General features: G+C 34.8%; 1 protein-coding gene across 11 annotated transcripts in view; it reads right to left on the bottom strand.

The window, feature by feature from the left end:
* LOC136038539 (extended synaptotagmin-2-like) overlaps positions 1-26,535 on the bottom strand; it is a 210,858-nt gene that overhangs the window by 49,361 nt on the left and 134,962 nt on the right. For all 11 annotated transcript variants that reach the window (XM_065721656.1, XM_065721652.1, XM_065721659.1 and 8 more), the window contains 4 exons: positions 19,976-20,137; positions 5,647-5,799; positions 2,336-2,612; positions 709-859 (listed from right to left, as the gene is read on the bottom strand). In XM_065721656.1, coding sequence (XP_065577728.1) covers positions 709-859; positions 2,336-2,612; positions 5,647-5,799; positions 19,976-20,137 — 743 coding nt within the window. The remainder of the gene's footprint in view (positions 1-708; positions 860-2,335; positions 2,613-5,646; positions 5,800-19,975; positions 20,138-26,535) is intronic.

Below are 26,535 nucleotides of genomic sequence, written 5' to 3'. Positions count from 1 at the left end.
GTTATGTCATTATCAGGCTTGAAGGACGACCGTGGACTTCATGATAAAATATATCATAGAGCAAGTTTGGAATATGCCTGAGAGGTCGTGGTGGGGTCTATGTAGAGGTCACGAACCGAAATGGGACGGGGGGGGGGATAGTTAAATTTAACCAACCGGCTGTTCATTTTTTATGGACTAATTTTACCGACTGAAATCGAGGTTTGAGTAGAGGTACAGTTTTTTTTTCAGACGATCAGAAAATAACAGAGGGTTGCTCATAACCTCACATGGGTAACTCATAATTGAGCTACTCCTGTAGTTCTGGTAATTCTTTTCAATGTCACAATCAAATCTTTCAATTATATTTGAAACGTTTCTTAGTACAATTTTGTCATTTATATTTATTATACTTATATTTGATTACTATTTCAATTATTCTTGGATTTTAGATACTTTGAATTCTAAAACTATATCATACATGAAATTTAAAATATACCATGTATATAAGTCATAATCCAAAATTTAGGAGGGGGGAGTGAGGGGAGAGTCAAATTTTATCAAAATGACTATTTATTTCATCAGTCTACATTTACTGATATCGATATTTGACTAGAGTTATAGTAAATTGCAGCTATTTTTATACGGACTGGCCTCGTATATCAAAGGATGCAAGACACATGTGATGAAAATCCTCCTAATAACTCATTCAATAACCGTGACACTTACTGTTGAACTTGCCGGCGGCGGAGGGACGGCGTGCTGCGCTCAGTAGGCAATGATGATATATTGACAACGGGAGGCATGACAGGTGCTGCAGCACTAGAAGCAGCACTTATTAAACCTGCTATACCAGTCCCTTTCTTCTGATCCTTGTCATCTAAAGACATGTAAAACATTAGCAAAAAGAAATTTAAAAATAAATGAGAATGAAATTAGAGAAAAGTAACCTTAAAAAATAGTAGAACAAAAAAAAGCCTAATTTTGATGAGAACAGTCAAGCAGAAATTTAAATATAAATATGTGTAGTTATGATGCAAGATATGTTTTTAACTTGTTTTAGGAAGAGACATTTTTGACATTTTTATAACTTACGCATCTTTTAATATGTTTTATACATTAATACATTTTTATAACCTAATTTGAATGACACAATCAAAGTCAAACTTAGCAATGTGGACAAGTTCTGTGTATTTTATTACATAAGTAAACCAAAAATAGTAACTGAAACACAAAGAGACAGAAGGACTTCTTGAAGAAAATTTTATGACTCAAAAAATTTTTCACTTTTTTTATTGGCTTAAAAATTCTGACAAAACAGCCAATCAGGTGAAGTGAACTTCGTGTTCTTTTTCCTGGCTTAAAATTTCACACAGGAAAGCAGAAGGAACTATTAAGTTTAAAAAGGCAGAAAGGCTTACCTTTCTAACATGATTTAATAAGAAAATACTTGAAAGACGTATATCAATGAAACTAAATGACCTTTTTTGTACGGGAGTATAGTTTTTATTTCTATTTTATTAGTATTATTAAATAAGTTTTCATTTCTTAAAGTTTTAGATAAACTTATAGAAAAAAGTCGAACATTTAAAATAAATTGCAAATTGCAAATTTTATATGATTAGTTTATTATGCGAATAAGATAGAGGTGAAATTTTTTTGTAATCGATAAATAATTTAAGCCGTTTTCTATTTCAAACTATTTTAAGTCAATATTCAGTCTCCAAGAATTAGTCCTTGGTTGGCTTGGAAAGATTTTGGCAGGTTAAGTAGGCTAGTTGCCTTAAGCCGGTTTATCTTCTAGAGAAAGAGTTCCACATTTTTAGGCTTCCTTGTATTTTAAAGTCCCCGAAAAAGCATGTAAGAGCTTTTAATAAATAAAACACTAAACACCTTAAGAACCTTGGTAAAAAAAACCTTAAATATCAGATGGGTTTTTTTTATTTTTTTTTCTTCGAAATTGAACACGTTCTAGGGCCACGCTCACTATACCAACTATACTCACTATACTTACTCTTATTTTCTCATAGCTTTCATTATTACTTCTTTTTTGTCAAAAGTCTTTCTAAAGTTAGCACCAGTTCGACTTTCGTGTTTCCAGTGGCTTTGCTCTTTTTTTTCTTTAAGATAAAGAGCTAAACTTGGACTGCACACAATGCGTGCTTTACTCTAGATGGCAAAGATTTTTTTTTTTTTTTTTATGTAAAAAAAATTCAATAAAAAAAATCAATAGATATTAAAATACCAAAGAACACGAATTCTAAAGCTCATCCTCGCTCGCCGATGAATACCATCTCGTAAATTTTAGCCTCTAACTTATTCAAGCGTAAAGACACATAAAATTTGAATTTCTTGCCTGCAACTTCAGAGAAATAATCCTTCTTCTTTTCTTCAACAGGAGCTGGAGTCTCAGCAGGACCAGTCAGGGTCTCTTGGGGCTTTACAGCAGCAACCTCTGCTGTTTCTTTGGGAGTGATTACCGGGGCTGGTTCTAGCTTCAGCGGCTCAGGTAGTGGAACTGGTGCCACTTTCGCCACAGGGGTCACACTAGGAGTAACAATCGGCTTTACAGCTGGTGTAGTTGACAATGGCGTAGGAGGGGGCTCGTCTCCAATTGTGCCTTGTACCATTATCTATTGACGAATATATTTAAAATTTGGCATCAAGATATTTTATTAGCGAGTAATAATTTCGAAAAATTCAATGAAAAGGGTGCCGGATTTTCTAGCATTATTATAAAAAAAAACAATGAAAAAATAAACATGAAAACGTTTTTTCAATTGAAAGTAAGGAATAGCATTGAAATTTAAAAAGAACAGAAATTATTACGCATATCATGGGTTCTAGAAAGATTTTAGCATAAAGAGCGAGGTATTTAGGAGGAGATAAATACCTCGCTCTTTATGCTAAAGTTTTTTTTAGTAATTTCAACTATTTATTCTACGGCCTTTTTGATTCAGGGGTCATTCTTAAAGAATTGGGACAAAACTTACGATTTAGTGTAAAGAGCGAGGTATTAACGAGGGTACAAACCCCCTCGTTCACATAATAAACATATAAGAATATAAAAGTTTGTTACGTAAGTTGATTCTTAAGTTACGCATATTTTTTACTAATAAAAACGTTCGTTAAAAATTAAAAGTTCTAGTAGCCTTTTTAAGTAACCGAAAAATTGGAGGGCAGCTAGGCCTCCTTCCCCACTCCTTATTTCCCAAAATTTTCTGATCAAAACTAAGAGAAAGCCATTTAGCCAAAAAAAAAAAAATTAACATACAAATTTCATTTCAATAATTTATGTGCGGAGAGCCAAAATCAAACATGCATTAATTCAAAAACGTTCAGAAATTAAATTTAAAAAAAAACTAGTTTTTTTAACTGAAAGTAAGGAGCGACATTAAAACTTAAAACGAACAGAAATTACTCCGTATATGAAATGGGTTGTCCCCTCCGCAATCCCTCACTCTTTACGCTAAAGTTTGACTCTTTGCCACAATTCTACTTTTTAAAACAATTAAAAGCTTTAGCGTAAAGAGCGAGGCATTGCGGAGGGGACAACCCATTTCATATACGGAGTAATTTCTGTTCGTTTTAAGTTTTAATGTCTCTCCTTACTTTCAGTTAAAAAAACTAGTTTTTTTTATTTAATTACAAGTAAATATGATTAGTAAAGATGTAGTGAAAATGTGAAAAGCACATTAGCCAAGGCTTAGATTTTTTTTGTAGTTAAAAAAAATTAAAAAATAAGTTAATATAAAAATAAAAATTAGTTAATAAAATACAGAATACAAAAAAAGTTAATCAAAATCTGCAGTAATAATAGTAAATTGGAGCTGATAGTGCCTATAGAACATTGGTTTTCAAACATATTCTTGCACCCTGGACTCTCAAAAATTTCATTTCATTTCATTTATTTCATTTCAAAATTTCATTTTCAAATTCATTTCATTTCATTTCAGTCGAGCAGAGTTACCTTCCCATTTGATACCATTTGATTCAGCCTTTGCTCTGTTCAAAAGAACAATCCATTACAGTAATCATTGGCTTTCTAAGTAAAGCGAGGTATGGGGACAATGTATTATAGTTTTCTATATAAATGGCGATAGTTAACAGTCCTGCTTAACTCCTGATTCAAACCGAACCAATTACTAACCCCTCTACCTATCTCAAAAATAGCAATAATATTCTCGTGCATAACACTAATCATTTCGAGGTATTTATCTGCTATGCAATAAAAGAAGCTTTTCTAAAAGTTGATCCCGAAAATTTTAGAAAACTTTTTCTAAAAGTTTTTAGAAGCTTTTCTAAAAGTTGATCCCGATGCCTGCTCATAATCTAAAAAAAATGAGAACGATAGGGGCCTGTTGGTTCACCCACTTCTTAATAACAATCAAAAGTAAATACGAATTGGGTGTTCTAACGCCACCGCGGTTTTCCATTACCGTATGTTCTCCGCCACCCAGGAAATCGTACATCATCAAGAGGATTAGTTGGGCCAGAATAGACAGATTAGGTAAGGTTAGTCTATGTCTATGTCTACGTCTATGTCTATGTTTTTGTCTATATCTGTGTCTAAGTCTATGTCTATGTCTGTTCTCATGTCCATGTCTATGTCTATTCTGACCTACCTGAATTACAAGGTGGCAGAAAATCGCGGTGGTGTTAAACACTGCTATCGTAAATGTTGGATGGACAAATCCTCTCCCCTTCTTAAAACCACACGTAGTTTTCCTTCAGAATTTATCTACAGCATCTCTGGGTCTCATGGGCATCATTATGATATGAAATTTGATTGTTCACCGAAATGGAGCTAGTTCCTCAGTAATTACCATATCACCTTAACACTCTTATTACCTTTCTTATAAAGGTGTTTAATGGAAGTTTTCCTAAGATCACTTCTCCTTTTTCTTTTTCGGTACTTCTCCTTTTATCGAAAATTACATCTTTAATTGTCACCAACTATCTCAAACTTAGTACCACCATATTTTAAAAACTGATTTACGACAAGGTCAGCACCCGAAATCATTATTTTTTTAAACCATTATAGGACTATCTCTAACTTGAAAAAAGTTGTATAGAAATATTTGAAAATAGTATACTCAAAATACCTTATATACCAACTTTGGTGGAAATCTAAAATCACGTATGGAATATGTCCTGGCATTGTTTGATTTGGTGCAGTCATCTGATCATTTAAGATCATTAAGTGGCCCATGACAGATGCCACAGTTAGATGCCATCGAACAGTTTCAGCTCTTAAAATTGGCACTGAACTACTGATTGCCAATAAAACAGCCCTCACTCGACTTACATTGTCATCCTTTCCATATGATTGATCAAGCTTTTTTTGGTTCGAAGAAGAGGGCACATATGGCTTTTTCTCCTTGTTTTTATCAAACTTTCTTATTTCTCCTTTTTTCGAATTTTATCAAATTGAATTCTTTTTTCCATTTTCTTAATGCACCCATTTTTTTGCACTATAGTATCAATCACAATAAATTCAAGTTTCATTCTCAAAAGAAAAAAAAAATTAGTTTCTTAAATAAATTTTCTTTAATTATTTTCTATTATTTTCTTTAATAAAAAATATAAAATTTAAATACTCCTCAAACCCTTAAACATAACACGATTCCATATATACTCAGACATTAGAATAGAAATAAAAGTTACCCTAAGTTGGACTGAGATGACAACTTTCGAATCAGGTCCTGAGTTCTTCAGTGGTAAAGGTTGTCTGGAAAGCGTTAAATCCCTTTCATTAAGCAGCGAAACGAGGACTATCTTAGCACGCCCAATTTCAGTGTTGGTTTTCTGATCCATAACCTGAATAAAACGTTAATAATTAATAATAAAAGGTTGGTGCGCTAGAAGTATTTTTGGGAATAAAATGCCTCATAACAACAAGAGCTAAGAGCTCATATGACACTTGTGACGAGGCCGGAACAGCAAAGAGACAAGAGCTCATATGGTATGAGCTCTAGCAAAATTCTAAGAATCAATAGATTGATTTATAAGGAAAATCAGAGGCTTAATGCCGGTTGGGATTTAAAACAAGTGCTCGGAGTCACGAGGTCCTTGTAAATATCAAAGTTCATTAAGATCCGATCACCCACTCGTAAGTTATAAATACTTCATTTTTTCTAATTTTTCCTCTCCCTTTAGCCCCCCAGATGGTCGAATCGGGGAAAACGACTTTATCAAGTCAATTTATGAAGCTCCCTGACATGCCTACCAATTTTCATCGTCTTACCACGTCCAGAAGAACCAAACTCACCAAAGCACTGAATCCCACCTCCTAACTCCCCCAAAGAAAGCGGATCCAGTACGGTTACTTCAATCACGTATCTACTACATTTGCTTATTCTACCCACCAAGTTTCCTCCCGATTTCTCCACTCTAAGCGTTTTCCAAGATTTCCGGTTTCCCCCTCCAACTCTCCCCAATATCAACAGATCTGGTCGGGATTTGAAATCAGAGCTCTGAGACATGAGTTCCTTCTAAATACCAAATTTCATTAAGATCCAGTCACCCGTACTTAAGTTAAAAATACCTCAATTTTTCTAATTTTTTCAAATTAACGAGCCCCCCAGCTCCTCCAAAGAGAACAAATCCGCTCCAATTATGTCAATCACGTATCTATAACTTGTGCTTATTCTTCCCATCACGTTTCATCCCGATCTCTCCACTCTAAGCGTTTTCCAAGATTTCTGTTTCCCCCTCCAAACCCCTACGTCCCCGGATCCAATTCGAATTGAAAATGGAGCATCTGAGACATAAGATCCTTCTATATATCAAGTTTCATTAAGATCCGATTACCCTTTCATAAGATAAAGATACCTCGATTTTCACGTTTTCCAAGAATTCCGGTTTCCCCCTCCAGATCCCTACCCCTCCCCCAATGTCACCGGATGTAATCGGGATTTCAAAAAAAAGCTCTAAAGCACAAGGTCCTTCTAACTATCAAATTTCACTAAGATCTGATCACCTGTTCGTAAGTTACAAACACCTCATTTTTTCTAATTTTTCCGAATTACTCCCCCCCTCCAACTCCATCAAAGAGAGCGAATCCGGTCAGGTTATGTCAGTCACGTATCTTGGACATGTTTTTATTCTTCCCACCAAGTTTCATCCTGATCTCTCCGCTTTAAGAGTTTTCCAAGATTTCCGGTCCCCCCCAATTCCCCCCTCCCAATGACGCTGGATCCGGTCGGGATTTAAAAAAGAGATCTGAGTTACGAGGTCCTTCTAAATGTGAAATTCATTAAGATCTGATCACTCCTTCGTAAGTTAAAAATAGTTCATTTTTTTCTAATTTTTCAGAGTTAACCCTCCTCCACCCCCCAAATCCCCAAATAGAGCGAATCTATTCCATTTATATCAATCACGTATCTAGGACCTCTCTTTGCTTTTCCCACCAAGTTTCATCCCGATCCCTCCTCCCTAAGCGTTTTCCAAGATTTTAGGTCCCCCCTCCAACTCCCCCCAATGTCACCAGATCCGGATCGGATCCGTTCCAGTTATGTCAGTCACGTATCTTGGACTTTTTTTATTCTTCTCACCAATTTTCATCCTGATCTTTCCGCTTTAAGTGTTTTCCAAGATATCCGCCCCTCCACAACTCCCCCCCCACCAATGACGCTGGATCCAGTCGGGATTTAAAATAAGAGATCAGAGTTACGAGATCCTTCTAAATATGAAATTCCACTAACATCCGATCACTCATTCGTAAGTTAAAAATACCTCATTTTCTATTTTTTCGATTTAACCGTCCCCCATTCCCCCCCCCAGATGGTCGAATCGGGGAAAAGACAATTTATAATTTAATCTGGTCTGGTTCCTGATACGCCCGCCAAATTTCATCGTCCTAGCTTACCTGGAAGTGCCTAAACTAGCGAAACCAGGACCGACAGACTGACCGACAGAATTTGCGATCGCTATATGTCACTTGGTAGATACCAAGTGCCATACAAACTAAAACATGGCGAATCATATTAAAATATAAGAATTACGAAGAAAATCGTAAAATTCCTAAGATTTTGGGATGAGACAAATCCCCCCCTAGCTCACCCCGTGTACTTACCTAATAAGTAATAGCCTGTAGTCATTCAGCGCAAAAAAGTCAGTCAGGGTGTTCAGCAAGAAAAAGTACATTAATAAAAATAGGGATTATTTTAGGAACTGAGTTGGCCTTACAGAACTCAGCAGATCCACATAATTTGACTTTCGACGGCCAGATAGCAGGGGATCGACTTTAAAAAATATATATTAAAGACTTTGTAACATAGCCTAATGAAGAAGATGCGAAAATTTCAGTGAGAATTTCCACGCACCAATATTAAGTGCAAATTCAAGAGAACAGTCCTCTAAATCAATTCGTTAAATCACTGGCAAACATAAGAGGGAGGGGGCTTAGCCCTCTGAAATGCTAAACTTCTGCGCACTGTTAATCTAAATAATAATGTTTTTTGAATTAATACCCCTCAACCTTCAAAAAATTCTTGCATAAGCGCCTGCGTCGATTCTGCATCCATGATTTTTTTTTCAGTCACTTTTTTGCTGCTGGTGTGAAAGTTTTATTAAATGTTTTCTTTTATTAGGGTTGTCGTTATTTTGTTTTATTGATTTAGTCTACATTCTATTTTCTTCTTGTACTGGGGACAAGTGAGTGGAAGTCTCGGCGGAGATATTTGCACTATTTTCTGATTTTTATGATTTTTACTAACCGAAAAATGTTCACAGTTTATTTATTGTTCTTTTATTTAATTGGATGGGGTTTCTTACCCATCGATCTTTTTAATTTTTTTATTTTATTTTTACCTGCTAAAGTGCTAGACAGAAGTAACATTTTCTTCGAGTATTTTAAGGGGCGCACATGGTTAAATGATATGCTCACTTTTCCACATAAAATAATTGTATTTCTGGCAAATCGTTTGAATTTCTAAAACATGAGCACTCAAGGAAGACGATTTGCTCGACCAAGACATCGATTAGCATTTTTAGCAAAGTAGTATATAACTCTACAATTCTTATATTGACAAACATACAGAGAATAAATTTTAAACTAAAAATCCAGCCTCGAAACTGCTCAACGTTAACCTTTTGAAAGTCGGCGTAAAATAGGCCTGTATTGAATAAATGCGGCCGTTTTTAGCTTCAATAAATTAAATAAAAAAAGGTTTTTTTTCTACTGAAAGTAGGGAGAAACGTCAAACTTAAAAAACATAAATTATTCAGTATATGAAAGGGGCTGACCCCCCCCTCAATACCCTGCTTATTACGCTAAAGTTTTTTTAGTATTTTTACAAAAGCTTCTGGCTCTGAATAAACGGCCCGTGTGTTTCAGGAGTCAATCTTAAAAAATTGGGACAAAAAGTCAAACTTTAGCATAAGTTTGACCTCAGGGTACTGAGGAGGGGTTAGCCCCTATCATATACTGAACAATCTCGATATATAATTTTTTGTATATTCATATACCGAATAATTAAGGCATATAATTTCGGCAGCCCCTTTCATGTACCGAATAATTTCTGTTGGTTTTAAGTTTTAACGTAGCTCCTTACTTTCAGTTGGAAAACACTTGTTTTTTTATTTAATTTCTGATCATTTTTCAAATAATGCCGGGAATTCGTTTCCCTATCCAAGGAAGATCCCTCCTTACACAAAATCCTCCGTGTAAATTTCCTACAGCGTAAAATATTCTCCCCCTCCCCTCAGGGAGATACCCCCAGACAATTCCATCTTCACCGCAAATTCCATCAGAAAATTTCTTGCGGAAAATTCGGCCTGAAAAATTATTTTTAGCATGCTTTCATTTGAGAAACGGTTTGTTTTTGATTTTATTTCTGGTCGACTTTCAACCATTCCCAGACACCCCTAAGACAAAAAGAATAACAGAGTTTGTAAGAACAGGCGTCCCTACAATCAAAGAGAGTTTGTAAGAACAGGGATAAGGCGAAGGCGAGCGATTGAGCAGGAGCCTTAGCTGTAGCGATTGAGCATGAGCGATTGAGCAGGAGCGTAGGCTGCACCTTTATCATCCTTTCAGTTCAAGAAAAGCACCTTTTCGAACGTTATATTAGCACATTTCAATCTCTTTTGTTCGCAAAACACACTTTTCCTGACCTTCTATTTGCAAATTTGTATCTCTTGAATTTTTAACTTCGATTTTTTTTTATTGTTTAATTTCTTTAATTTCTTTTAATTTCTTTAATTCCCAATTTTAGATTTCAAAATTTTTAATTAAATTTTTAATTTCTATCCGTTTAATTACAATAAAAAGGTCTTTTGAAAGTACTAAAAACAACTTTAGCGTAAAGAGGGAGGTATTGACTAGGGAGCGAACACCCTCATGTACGTAATAATTCCTGTTCGTTTCAACGTTTAATGTTGCTCCTTACACTCAGTTGAAAAAACTTGTTTTTTATTTATTTTCTGATCGTTTTTAAATGATGCGGGGAAATCCGGCACCCTCTTCATAGAAATTTCCCTCCCTCCATGAAACATTCCTCCATGGAAAGATCCACCACGCAGATATTAAATACGTAAACCAACCTAACCAAGGTACCTTTTTTTCTCCCTCATCCCCAAAAAACTGAAGTTTATCTTTTAAATTCTAAAAAAGGAGCCTTTCTCTGCCTTATATTTGCACACTTTCATCTCTACAGTTTTAAGAAAGACACCTTTCTCAAACTTATATTTGCACATTTCTTACTCTTAAATTTGAGAAAGGCACCTTTCTTTACCTTATACTTGCACATTTCCGTATCTTAAGTACTAGAAAAGGCGCCTTTCTCTGCCTTATTTTTGCACGTTTCTATCTCTAAATTTGGGAAAGGCACCTTTCTCTACCTTATACTTGCACATGTCTGTATCTTAAGTACTAAAAAAGGCGGCTTTCTCTGCCTTATATTTGCACATTTCTATCTCTAAATTTGAGAAAGGCACCAATCTATACCTTATACTTGCACATTTGTCTCTTAACTACAAAAAAGGCGCCTTTCTCCGCCTTATATTTGCACATTTCCATCTCTATAAGTTTGAGAAAGGCACCTTTATCAAACTTATATTTGTACATTTCTAACTCTTAAGTTTGAGAAAGGCTCCTTTCTGTACCTTATATTTGCACATTTCTGTCTCTTAACTACAAAAAGGCACCTTTCTCTGCCTTATTTTTGCACATTTCCATCTCTTTGAGTTTGAGAAAGGCACATTTCTCAGACTTATATTTGTACATTTCTAACTCTTAAGTTTGAGAAAGACACCTTACTCTAACTTATATTTGCAAATTTCTATTTTTAAGTTCTAAAAGAGGCTTTTTCGACGTTACACATTTCTATCTCTGAAGGTTTAGAAAGTCACCTTTCCCGGACTCTTACTTGTGCATTTTTATCTCGTAATTAAAAAAAAAAGGTACCTTCCCTTTCACGCGCTTCTATTATTAGATGTGACCTTTGCGGTAACAATATTCTATCCCAAAAGCGTTCCTATTCCCAGGGATTGGAATCACACCACTTGATATATATGTACACGAAATAAATAGATAAGGTCTTCTGCTTGATAGATTAAATTGGATCCGTCCCACCTGGATATTTACTCCCTGATTGCCTAAAATCTATCTGTAAAAAGGAGAAGGGATATTTTAATAGAAATTGGACAAGGAGCTAGTTTCACAAGCTTTTCTTTTAGGGTTTTATGGAAAGCATTCATAGAATTTGTTCCAATTAAAATAATAAAAGTTATAGTGGGCTGGGTGGTTGAGAGGTACGATTGCGGGGAGGGGAAATAGTAGGTTGATGAATCAAAGAGATCGAATGTGTTATTAATATTTTTCTTCAATATTCTGTTTGTTTGTCATTACCTTTAATTAATTTTTTTTTATAGTAGAACGAATATAACAACAACTTCAATTAAATGAAGTATATAAAAGTATATAACAACTTCATTTATATATAACAACTAACAACTTCCCATTCCCTGCTAATATACACTCAAATATCACATATTCAGCGTTTTTCTCACAGTTACTTCGTTATGCAAGGATTTGTAGTAATTATATTGATTTTAAAAATAGATGTAAAATCTTAAGCCAAAAATTGATATCAAGAGGTTTTTCTGCAAATTAACTTGGCAATTTAAAAAAAATTTAGTTTTCATTATAACGAACTTTTAAATAAATATCAAAAGAATTATCTAGAATTACTTAAAGAAATTTTCAACTAATTTCGGAGGTTCGAGAAATGTTGTCGCAGCGCCATTTATTTTGAATTGTGTTTCTAATTGAGCGGATTTTTTTAAAAATTAGCCACATGGTTAAGATGAATTCTATAATTGTTTAGTTCATTCAGGTTTTTTGCAATGTGTTAATATTTGTGATTTGGTAAAATTTATAATATTTTGTTTACCTATTGTTGCTAAAAAGAGGGATATATTAACAGGATAATCTTGTTTTGGTTTTACTTGTTTGTTTTACATTTGCTGTTTTTTTTTCTTTCATAGGCATGTATTTTGGGGGGTGATACCTGACACGGGGATGCCATGGATATTCTGTGGTAGCCACAACACTGTGCTGGGTAGAGAATTTAGAGTGGCGAAACCCTATATAGGCCAGTGTATTCTCCTGATGAGCCCTTGTGTTGGGTGTTGCCTCTGAATTATTTGTCTATATTATTTTTTCTATTGTTTGGTAAATGACGACTTATACTTATTGACGACATGACTGCCTGTCCATGGATTATTCTTTATGGTTGATTGTGTATGGCTATGCTGTTTGACCTATGTGATAGTATGGATGAGTAGGGTTAAGGCCTCATTCAAGTGCTGGTTTATATTAATCACTAATTTAGGAAAACAGTCTTCCTTTTTTCCTTCTGTCTCTCTTTTTTTTTCTTTTTTTTTTTTTGTGTGTGTGTGTGTGTGTTTGTGCTGTTGCATTGGTGATTTCTCTTTTCATGATATATAACAACTTTATATGTAACATTTATATATAACAATATATAATTAAAAAAGTATATAACAACTTCATATGTTTTGCTTTATTTATAACAGTTTAACTAATTTAAGATTTAAGTTGTTATATACTTTCATTTGGTCGCAAATCCTCAGAGATTTTTCTCCAGGGCGAAAGTACTGTTTTTATTTCTTTATTTAATCTTAGATGCTAAAAATAAATATTTGAACAATAACTTCCAATGAAGGAATGACGTTGAAACTTTAAATGAGCAAAGATTCGATTCTTATTAAACTCGAGCCTTCGCTACCCAGGTCGGTGCTGGCTTGGATATAAACCCTGGGCAGTAGCCTAACCTCGGGACCCATAGACGTTTAAAGTCAGACACCAGCTTGCTATTCCCGGTGCCAAAAACTTCAAAACTTTTCAAAACAAAACTTTGAACTTTGCCATCTATTGACCATTCGTGCCATTTAAGAAACGGATGAAATGAAAGTATCGCCGTCGCTGCCATCTACAAAAATTAATGCTCAATTCTCGTTACTTTAATTTTCAGGGGGGAGTTAGCATATCAGCAGAATTGTATCCCAGTTCTTCTATATATACTATTGATTTCGTGTTTTCGTATATTTTAGCAATTGATAATCTCATCAAGGTAGGTATGGAGGCGCTGTCATATCCTTTAATTCCCTTCATTGATTTCCTTCAAGATAACTAACCCGCTTCTTTGGATGCTTGAATTATGCAGGCTTATCTTAGTTTTGATAAGATTTTTGAAGATACTAAAATTCAGCTAGAGGAATGGGATTGATGAAGGGGGTACCAAATGGGGTTGGCGGTGGGCGGCAAATAGCCACATAGCAAATTACACTAATTATGCAGGGGGCATGTTTAATTCTTGGTTTCAGAAAAGGAAAAAGGCATTAAGATGGAATGTAAATGGGAGTGGCGGGCTAAATTAGAACACACGATGTTCATGCAGCTTGTAAAAATGGCGTACCCGCAATATTTCAGAAATGTTTTAGGGTATTACGCTGAAACTTAAAGGATACGGTAAGGTGTATGTTCAACCAGGAAAACGTACGTGCTACTACTATTACTACCACCACTACTAATACTATGACTACTACTACTACGACCGCTACGAAAAAGATAAGGGTATTAAGATGAAAACTTCGGGGAATGTTGATGAGAAAATTGAACTAAATCAAAATAACATATGAATACAGTTGCAAAAGGGTCTATTATACCTTGTGCTATACCTTGCGGTACTATAAGGGTGCTATACCTTGTGAACCACTTTCAGTATTATGTTGGAACTGTCAGGTATATTGAAGGGGATGTTGAATTAACCAAAAGGCACTCTATATATACTGCTATTACTACTTCTACTACTAGGACGACTGGCTCCTACTTATCTTTGACAAGAAAAAGTGCAAATTGACTTCCCTCCTCAATTTATTAACAATCCAGTACAAGACATTACTAATATGCCTACTGACTTCGTCTCCATGTCTTTGGCAATTTATCTATGGCCTCCACTTCACACCTCCTTAATTCACATTTTAGTACTTTCCCCGATTTTATTTTACTCCTCTAATTTTCAAATGATCTATCACCCACATAATTCATGGGCAGGTCCCTCCTCCTCTCTTTGAAATATTAAATACTTTCACTAACATTCCTAACTGCGTTTACAACTTTCTACCCTAAGACACGATCAGCAACCTCACAAATTTTCTCCTAAAATTATTCCATTCATGTTCTATATTGTCAAATGTTAACTCTCCAGTTTAGTATATAACTGTTCCTGGAAATCTTCTATCAAATTCAAATCTTGGCAGCCTCTTGTACAATCTTCAGCCAATCCTTATCCCAATTAAATAAAAAAACATGTTTTTCACCTGAAGTAAGGAGTAACACCATAACTTCAAACGGACATAATTTATTACGTACATAAGGGGGCTGTTCCCTCCTCAATACCTCGCTCTTTACGCTAAAACCTTTCAAAACATTTAAAAATGCATAGTATTCTTATCAAATGGCACTTGTTTTTCAAGAGTCGTTCTTAAAGAATTGGAAAAAAAAATTCAAACTTTAGCACAAAGAACGAAGTATTGAGGAGCGGGCAGCCCCCCTCACATACCTGATAATTTTTGTTCGTTTTAAGTTTTGATGTTGCCCTGAAAAAAAATATTTAATTTATGACGGTCTTTAAACAATGCCGGGAAATCCGGCTCCCCCTCCATGGAAAATACCTTCTCCCCACAAAAAATCTCTCCGTGAAAAGTTATTCCCACGTAAAATACCCCCCCCCTCCATGGCAGGAAAATTCCTCCCAGACAATTCCATTCTAGCTGAAAATTCCCTCCGAAAAATTTCTTACGGACAGTTCCAGGTGAAAAAATTTTCTTACTGCACTTTCATTGGAATTTTTTTTTTTAATCATGCCGGAAAGTCCCTTTTCCATGGAAAGGTTTTCCCGCAAATATCCCGCCCCCTAGTAGAAAGTTGCTCCCGCAGAAAAATTATCTCTAGACAATTTGCCCCTTGGATAACTCCTCCGCGGTGTATTCTTTCCGTGAAAAATCCCACCCTCCCCCCCGGGAAGATACCCTAGATATCTTTAACCTGGTAAAAAATTTCCCCAGGATAATTCTCCTTAACATCTCCACATGTAAAATTGAATCGACAAAGGGAAACTAAGACTAACAAACATTAGAAAACACGCTAAGAATGTGTTTTTATGCATTTTTATTAAGCTCTTATGAGTTAGACAAACATTGGGGGAAGGAGGTGGTGATTTAAATCACCTAACCCCCCTCTCCTGCAGTCATGGTCTGTGCTTCCAAGTTTAAAAGTTTCGTAGGTGAGGACATCGTAGGAGATGGTGCCGGTTGGTCGTTGTAGCATGTTTCCCAAGGAATTTCATTGGCCATTTTTTATAACCGACGGGGGAAGGGTATTTTTGGGTGCAGTTCCTTCAAATTTAGTATCCGATATTAGATACCATCAGCTGTCATGTTAAAAATTCCTTGTGGAACGATGGTCTAATGCTTCTAGGGAGCTATTTTCTTCTGTCTTTAGAGGCCATATTTACCAGGGATCGAACAGGATATATCGAACAGTTGACTCATACACGTTCATCTAAGTTTTTTGTTTGATTTAGTTTATACTCATTATGTTATTCCTTACTTTCAGTTTAAAAACACTTGCAGTTACTTTTTAATAGGAAAAAAGGCAAACCCTTTTTTCAATGATAATATCCCGAAAAGATTTTTTAGTCTAAAGGGGGGGATACAAGACAAAAATATCGTATGAATAATATATACATAATACATATAAATATATATATATATATATATATATATATATATATATATATATATATATATATATATATATAGAGAGAGAGAGAGAGAGAGAGACAGAGAGAGAGAGAGAGAGAGATTTCTTAAATAGATTTAGCTAGATAGATTTATTCACACGAGAGCCCAATCGGGCCATGATGAATTAACACAAAACAAGCGAAAAAATACAGCAACAAAATTTAGACTGACATAGACTGAAAATACACTAAAACTAATTACTTAAGAAAATCATCACGATACTTCATACCTACCCGGATGAACAATTATTTATATTTAGGTCACACCTACTCCTCAAAATTTTCAAAATCCAATCTATCCCCCCGACCTAAATAACAAATAGTTCCAAACGCAACTCCCTCAACTCCACACATCAAATATTCCAGGGCCAATTCCATTTTTAGGTAAATTTCTTCGCCCCAGTTCTCCTTGACCTCCACATATAGCCTAAGGGACGGCGAAGTAGCCTTCTCGGCTTGCCAAACTTAAACTTCCTGAAACTCCAGCCCTGCACGGTCAAATATATTCTTCACCTGATTCGGCCACGAATCCACGAAGCAGCATTAAAAATGTATGTTTAACTAGCCTATTATCTTCTATCGATGACACCATTCCCCAATATTTAACAATACTAATTAACCTACTCTGTCTCATACACTTTGTTCCTATATCCCCTCTCAGTACTAATCCATTAAACTTATTATCAAGGTCTAACATACCCTTAAAAAACCTCAACTGCATTCTTTCTTAAATTAACCCCTTATTAAACCCCCAAAGCTCAGCCCCATATTGCAAATCCGATCTAACTGTAGCATTGAAAATATACTTTAGCAGTCCTAAATTCCTAATTTCCTTAATACTATTTTTACTTAACATTCCTATTAGTCTATTCTCCTTACTTTCTACCATCTTAAGATGTTTCTTCCATTTCCCATCTGACGATAGCCTATAGCCTAAGTACTGAAATTCACCTACACGGTCTAGTGTCCGACCTTCATACGTAAACTGACACAGCGAATCTATCTGTTCTCCACTTAAAAAAAAAATCATTACCACCGACTTCTTTATGTTTAATACTAGTTTCTTATTCCTAAAATCAGAAGATGCTATATCTAGTAGTTGTTGCAAATGTTCTTTACTTTCTGCTACAAACGCAGAAATGCTGCTACTTTGCTACTGCTGTCGTCTGCAAAAAGTAATACCATAACACTTGCACTCGAAAGCTTAATTATTGGAAGGCTCAATTATGTATAATATATATTTTAATATATAATTTTAGGTAGGTAGGTAGGTAGATTTTAATTTAAAACCTTTATATCACATACATTAGCCACAAAAAGGCCGTTCTGTCCTGTAATAGCGACTAAAGTCATGTTACTTTAATCATCAATAATGCTAACTCATTAAATAAACACAAAAAAAAACAATAATAAAAATAAAATAAAATAAAGGCCTGAAACTTTCTGGATAGCCCATTCTCATTCAATAGCCCATTCTCATTCAATAGCCCATTCTCATTCAATAGCCCATTCTCTTCACAATCTTGATCGTTTATCATTTAAACAAGACATCATCAGACATCAGATATGGCACATATGACACATCAGAGGCTTAATGCCGGTCGGGATTTAAAACAAGAGCTCTGAGACACGAGGTCCTTCTAAATATCAAAATTCATCAAGATCTGATCACCCAATTGTAAGTTAAAAATGCCTCATTTTTTCTAATTTTTCTTCTCCCTTCAGCCCCCCCCCTTCCCAGATGACCGAATCAGGTAAAACGACTTTATCAAGTCAATTTGTGATGGTCCCTGACACGCCTACCAATTTTCATCGTCCTAGAACGTCCAGAAGCACCGAACTCGTTAAAGCACTGGACACCCCCCCCCTAACTCCCCCAGACAGAGTGGATCCATTTCGCTTATGTCAATCACATATCTACGACATTTGCTAATTCTACCCACCAGGTTTCATCCCGATCTCTTAACTCTAAGCGTTTTCAAAGATTTCCGGTCTCCCCCCCAACTCCCCTTCTCCAATGTCACCAGATCTGGTCGGGATTTAAAATAAGAGCTTTGAGACAGGAGATCCTTCTAAATATCAAATTTAAAAATACCACACGAACGGTCATCCGTTCTAAGTTAAAAATACCTCAATTTTTCTAATTTTTTCGAATTAACACCCCTTCCAACTCCCCCAAAGAGAGCGGATTCAGTCTGGTTATGTCAATCACGCATCTAGGACTTGCGCATATTCTTCCCACCAAGTTTCATCCTGATCTCTCCGCTCTAAGCGTTTTCCAAGATTTCCAGTCCCCCCCCCCGCCTCAACTCCCCCCCAATGACACTGGATCCGGTCGGGATTTAAAATGAGATCTCTGAATTACAAGGTCCCTCTAAATGTGGGTTTTCAATAAGATATGATCAAACCTTCGTAAGTTAAAAATAACTCATTTTTTTTTATATTTTTCAAATTTAAACCTCCCCCCAACTCCTCCAAAGAGAACGAATCCGTTACAGGTATGTCAATGAAATATCTAGGACTTGTACTTACTTTTCCCACCAAGTTTCATCCCGATCCCTCCACTCTAAACGTTTTCCAAGATTTTAGGTTCCCCCCTCCAACTTTCCGCAATGTCATCAGATCCGGTCGGGATTTTAAACGAGAGCTCTGAGACACAATATCCTTCTAAATATAAAATTTCATTAAAATCCGATCACCCGTTCGAATGTTAAAAATACCTCATTTTTTCTATTTTTTCCGAATTAACATTCTGTGGAAACCTGATGCCTCAAACATGAGATACATCTTTAGGCATTCCAACATTTCTTTGGAGCTCCGCCACATAAAGCAGGAAGGGATGGGGCTTTTCAACCAAGACAGACCTTGATTCAAAGAAATAGTTTTGACTCAGTACTATGAGAGGATGGCAACCCTCTCTTACAGAAGACATCAAGGGTGTAAAATACAATATTTAAATTCATTTACTTATGTGCATAGCCGAATGGATTGGTGTGCTGGATTTAGGATCCTCTGTCCGAGAGGGCGAGGGTTCAAATCCTAGTGTGCCTAATTATTTGGTTTGGAACACGGATCAGTGGCGTGACTCTGTAGGCTCAGCCAGAGTTAAACCAGCTGTAAATGGGTACCTCAAGAAATCTGGGAAAGGTAAACAGGAAGGGTATGCGAAAGTACAGAATGGTTGCCCCCAACCCCCTATTGGACTTCCTGGCTGAAGAGCCAAGAAACGGAGATCACCACCGCCGGTAGAGACTGTGAAGTCCAGTGCCGCATTCTTTGCCTTTTTTGTGTGCACACAGTGGGATTGGGTTGTTCCCCTCCCACTATTTTTCATATAGAGACAAAGCTTATTTGGACCTTATTAGACCTACCAAATTCACCAATTGCTTCTAAATTTTGCTCAATATTAACCTTATTAAAACAATGAACAGTTCTTACTAGCAGGGCATGCATGGCCGTAGCCAGGAATTTTTTTATGAGAAGGTGGTAAGGACCTGCAAGTTGAGAGAGGGGGGGAGTCTTTCATCTTCTGTCAAAAAGTCCTACACCCCCTTTTTAGAATTTCTTAAGAGGGCAATTTATTTTCTAAGAGAAAGTGCTTGCCACTTTTGTCCCCTTCAGCCTTTGTTCCCTTCTCAGCTAAACTCGATAGAATTTGAATTTACCTTAATATATAAATCATCCGACTCAGGGTTACAGACAAGGAACGAAAATGCCTGTTCAAAGACAGGGTCACAACTACGCTGTTGAATGTTTGTTTGAGCTGTCCGGTTGCCAACACTTATGATGGCGTAAGCTTCTGGTGGGGATGTCGATCCTTTAGCATACTGAAAAAAGAAGGAAATAAATAAGACAAAATAAAAAGTTTTCAAAAACTGAGAGATTTACATACTTGCATTCAAATTTCGTTTTGACAAATTTTCCACAACGGGTGCTGAAAATTTAATAAAATTAAGATCTACACCTCTAATATTTGAGTGTTGATAAATGCAGAAACGTAAACAAAATGGGATACTAAGGAAAAATAGAATGAGAATGAAAAATAGAAAAATAGAATAGAATGATTCCACTTTAAATCATTAGGTAATACTTTAGGAATGTTTAGAATATACCAGATTTTGTTTAAAATCTGAAAATCAAAATCAGACATATTAACAAACGGTGAAGTCTAAAATCACTTTTAAAATTAAATAAAAATAGCTCTATTTTTATTGAAATACAAATTCATAGAATTTATATTGCAACTAAAACACATATGCATAAATGTTTATCATCAATTATTTATCTAATTGCTTTACCATTTTACAATAACTATTGCAATAGCATGTATTTTCAAAAATAGGAATGAGTTTGAGCACAAATTTATTTCATTTATTCATCACTGTTCGCATTAGAAAGTTTAATATATTTGCTCCAAAAGAATAAAAAGTAAAAAAAAAAGTAAGTAAGACAGCACTAGACCTTTAAGGTCCAAACCGGCGGTCCTGATCTCCGTTTCATGGCCCTTCATACAGGAAGTACAATGGGGGGTCCAAAAGAATATCAATCAATCAATCAATCAATCAATCTTTTTATTAAGAGAAAATAAAGAAAAATTACAAGCGTTAGACCCCACAAAGGCTCTTTGGCCTATATATATATATATATATATATATATATATATATATATATATATATATATATATATATATATATATATATATATATATATATATATATATATATATATATATACATTTATTTGAATATGAAATGAAAGGCGATTTGTATTATGAAAATTTATCTTAAATTAGATATGTATGTATATGTATGTATATATATGTATATATATATATATATATATATATATATATATATATATATATATATATATATATATATATATATATATATATATATATATATATATATATTATATATATATATAAATATACATATATATATATATATATTATATTATATATGTGTGTCCTGTATATATATGAATATGCTGTTTCTTATATATATATAATATAAATATAATTTAAAAATAAAGATAACTTATATAACATTCTTATTAATAATACAGTGAAAAAATAAAATAGTATACACTAATCGAAGTATACACTAATCGAAGTTTGAACATTTCCACTTCACTTCAGAAGGCATTTCTCACCGAAAATTCTTTCTGAGCAGCTTCGTCTAGTTTTTCTTTCATTTTCGTTAGGAAAGACTTCTGGGCGTACAGGCCGAAATATTCGGGCCTTTATTAGTATGAACAATTTTAACTAAATGTTTCACTCGTTATTACACATTTTCATTTCATTATTAATATAAATGAATGAATAGTGTGGCCGAAAACATTATTTATTTAGACATAAGTTAAACTATGATTTCTTTAAACTACTGTAAATTTTTTAACATCAAACCAGTACTTTAAAGGGGAATCTCATCAACGCAAACAGGTATGTAGGGTTTTTCCGTGAAGGGAAGGGGGACAATAATAACAAAACAAACAAAACAAAACAATATTTTATTTGATAACTTCTATATATATATATACATATATATATATATATATATATATATATATATATATATATATATATATATATATATATATATATATATATATATATATATATATATATATATATGATACAATATGTATATATAATATATATACTTTATATATATTTATATAATATGTATATATATATTTATATCCTCTTGACCTATTTATATACTTAAACCTATTTATATATATAACTTAGCCTAATTTATATACTCTATATATTTATATAATACACATATATATTTATATATAATTTAAATAATACTAATATGTTGTTAATATAATCTTGTGTAATCTTGTCTACACAATGTATCTTTGACATGAGCTTTCAAATATTGTTGTTAATATTTAAATAAAATCAATATATATATATATATATATATATATATATATATATATAAATATATATATATATATTCTAACCCTGGGTTGTACTCTAACCCAGGGGTCTCCGAACTATGGCCCGCGGGCCCCATCTGGCCCGCCAGATAATTTCATCCGGCCCTCCAAACAAATCCCCGTGTGGTGGCCTTGAAGAAAAAATTGTCGTACGACTGGCATCGCAGAATTATTCAAAGCTGGGGCTGTTGACTGGTGGCGCTCAGGTGGCTCAGCCCGAGTCAGTTTCCCTCTCTCGATTGTGTGAATCACAGATACTAGTACTGGTAGGTATGTATTGTGCATTACAACCAATCAGTTGTGTATAACTGTTATTGAAGGGGTGGAGGGCGAGTGGGGCTTCGTTGTATTCTGTACAGTTATGTGAGATAGAGCGTGGGGTGAGTGAACTGAGGTGTTGATAGGGTTTGATCGCTGATGAAGTGTTGCGAATAGTGCTGTCATCGGCTGCGTGGTGTGGGGTTAGGGTGCTTTCGCACTAAGAGCAGAGCCGAGCGGAATGGAGCTCAGCGGCACGGTTGGGCATTCACATGTGAGCAGAGTGGCGGTCTTCACAACGAACCATTCGCTATGGAGGATTTCGTGTTCTTTTTAACACCACATACAAGCTGTTTTTCTTGTAGAATTTATTTCATTTATTTTACCCTTATGTTTTCAGATAGGGAAAATACAAAGAAAAGAAAAGTAGACAGTGGGTGTCGTCAGTTCAATGACGAATGGAAAATAAAGTGCTTTTTTGTGAAAGCAAATGATAAAGGCTCTTTATGCCTCATATGTAGAGACAGTGTTGCTGTTCTGAAGGAATACAATATTTGTCGGTACTATGAATCTAAACGTGGCTCAATCACAGGAGCAGAACGCACTAAAAAGTTTGAATCATTTTAGCACAGTCTGCATTCTCAACAAGCTGCTTTCAGTAAGAAAAAAATCTGAAAATGAAACTTCAACTAGAGCAGTTACAAAGTTGCCTGTGTGTTGGCAAAAAAAGGAAAACCTTTCACTGATGGTAGTATCATAAAAGAATAGTGGAAGCAGCAGGAGAGGTATGTCCAGAAAAAGTAAACCTCTTCAAAATGAGAAGTATTGGGTCAAATACTGTTGCTCGTAGAATTGAAGATTTAGGAGGCGACATAATTCGGCAAATAAAGGAAAAAACAAAAAGCTTTAGCTGGTATTCTCTTGCTTTGGATGAATCAACTGATGTGTGTGATACCTCGCAGTATTCATTCGTGGTATTGATAGTGAATTTAATATGACCCACGAATCAGCATCAGTTCACAGCATGCAGAGCACAACAACTGAAAAAGACATTTTCAATGAAGTAAGTAAAATTATAACAGAATATAACCTGGAATGGAAACAAGTGCAGTGTGTGACAATTGATGGAGGAAAGAATATGTCTGGGACAAAACGGGGTTGGTTGGGCAAATTACAACTGCTCGCGAGGTTGGAGGATTCTCAAAATCCATTTTTCTGCATTGCCTTATCCATCAATAAGCATTGTGCCTAAAATATGTTGATATGTCTTGTGTCATGAAACCTGTTGTTTCTGTGGTTAATTTCACTAGATATCATGCACTCAACCATCGCCAGTTCCATGATTTCTTGAAAGAAATTGATTCGGAGTTTCTTGACTTGCCTTATTATACAGCAGTTAGATGGCTTAGTTGTGGAAAGGTTTTGCTGCATTTCTTGGAGTTCAGATCACAAATTGATTTATTTCTCACAGAGAAAAATAAACCTCAGCCATTATTATGAGATTGTGAATGGATTTGGAAATTCGTATTTTTTGCAGATATGACAGGTCATATTAATCACTTGAATCTGAAATTGCAAAGCAAAACAAATTTGATCAGTGACTACTTTGTTCATGTCAAGGCATTCAGAGCAAAACTTGCGCTACTTGAAGGCCAGGTGAAAGTTAAGAATTTTGCTCATTTTCCATGTTGTGAAAAATTTTCATGCAGAAAGTAAAGTTGAATTTCCTTCTTCATTTGCAAATGAAATAAATTCAGATTTGAAAAGGCAGTTTCAGGAACGATTTGCTGACCTTGATGCCAAAGAAAATATAATCAGGCTCTTTCAATATCCATTTGACTGCAATGCTGAAAATCTTCCAACTCTATTTCAAATGGAAATTATTGATGACCAAGCAGATGGCAGGCTGAAAGATAAGTGTAGAGAAGGAAATCTGATTGATTTTTATGAATGTCTGCAGCCAGATCAGTTTCCAAATTTGATAAAGTTTGCTTGTAGTTTTGTGTCCATTTTTGGTACAACATACCTGTGTGAACAAACATTTTTCCAAAATGAAGTATGTGAAATATAACTATCGAGCAAATTTGTCTGATGATCATTTGAAGTCTATTCTTACAATTGGCTCATCTAATCTAGAACCTGATTTTGATGAAATTTTAAAGTCAAAACGACAGTATCATTCGTCACACTAATTGTATTGCATAAAACTAAAGGCAGGAGTCTATTTAGTTTACCCTGATTTTTTCCAACAAGATATGTTTTATTTTTTTTATGTTTATACTCAAATATTTGAGGAAATTAAATTATTGGCACTGATTTGTTTGTTTTTTGTTCTCTCATTTTTTATCCCTTCGGCCCGCATAAATATGGGAAATATATAATATGGCCCTTACATTGAAAAGTTTGGAGACCCCTGCTCTAACCTATTTATATACTTTATATATTTATATAATACATATTTATATTTATATATAATTTAAATAATAATAAAATGTTGTTAATATAATTAACAAATATTGTTGTTAAAGTTGCATAATCAGGAGTGATTTCATGAGTTTTACAATTGGTAATGTCTCATCTTTCCGTTTCGGAATGTTTCTTCTGTAGTAATATTCTGTCGGTCATAATATCTGCAGTTAAATGCACAAGACATACCACAGTTGCCACCCCTAATGATTTGTCACCATTTCTAGTAACTTTTTACATTACCTACACAAAAAAAGTCACAAAATCAACACATAAATCACTAGTTTATTGACAAAGGCCACTAAAGATCACTTAAATCTAGTGATTTGTTTTCACCGGACGACAACCCTGAGACTTCAAGATGAACACGAGAAACATGATACTACGTATAAAAACAACTGCCTGTGATGGACACTAAAATTAAGCGGACGGACAGAAAAACCGATATAAAAAATCTCCAATATACAAACAAGACAGACGTCTCTAGGTACCTAAATGTAGATGGTACCTAGTTCGTTTAATTCACACACCATCATCCAGACTCCCAGAAATGCTTCTTCATTGGCAACCATAGGGCCCAAGACTACGGAGAAGGCCAAAAAACGCATTTTTGAAGGACATATGAGAGAGATAGATAGGCCACCAACACAAGAGTAGCCAACCAACAGGAGACAGACAGGCCACCATGAAGCTATGGCTTGAGGTGAGGAAGCTTCTGATAAAGGTATAAACACGTTTTGGCAACCAAATTTTATAACCCCCGATAAAAAAGGGCGAACGTGGGCGAATTTTCATTTGTTCATGATTTCGATCAGAAGTGAGAAGCTTGATCCTCCTGCCAGAAAAATTATGGTTATAAAGTTAATAAAACTTCATGTTTATGCACTCGTAAAAATGTACTATTCGACATTCTATTTTAGACATCCATTCAAACAAATTTTTATTTCTAGTTTTTTTTTTATGAAAACAAAACATGACAGGCTTATTCTAAAAAATATAATTATAGCTAAATTACAAACCTAGTCAATGGAGAGCACAGCTCAATGTGCCAGCCCAATGCACAAACATATGGAAAGACAAAGCAGAGTAACACAAAGATCTTTACACATAAAAAAAAATCAAACTGAAAACAAAATGCAAGAGGAAAGAAGTCGAGGAGGCCAACACATTACGTTCAAAATATAAACGAAATTTAAGCTAAATCTATTATCATAAGTTCTCACACGTTAATAAAGAATAATCATCAAGACACACATCTTCACTGAAAAACGATTCATTAAATTAGGGATTCTTTCGGCCAAATTAAATCTATTTCCAACATTGGGGATCTGGTACCTGAGCGAAAGTCCAGCCCTTTCTGGATTTATTACAGGAGTATGATTTTTTTTTAAAGCACATGAATAGTGGAAACGGGAATCCCATAAATACCTATATCATGGAAATAGTTAGCTGGACACAAATTTTGAAGCTTACAAGGGCGATGGGAAAAAAAGAATTGTTGCTACTTTATTGGGATTGTAAGTTTCACTTTAAATTTTTTGTTTTTGA

Source organism: Artemia franciscana, chromosome 18, assembly GCF_032884065.1.
Source record: "Artemia franciscana chromosome 18, ASM3288406v1, whole genome shotgun sequence".
NCBI lineage: Eukaryota > Metazoa > Arthropoda > Branchiopoda > Anostraca > Artemiidae > Artemia > Artemia franciscana.
The sequence above is the reverse complement of the archived record's forward strand: the minus strand, read 5'-3'. Positions and strand labels throughout refer to the sequence as shown.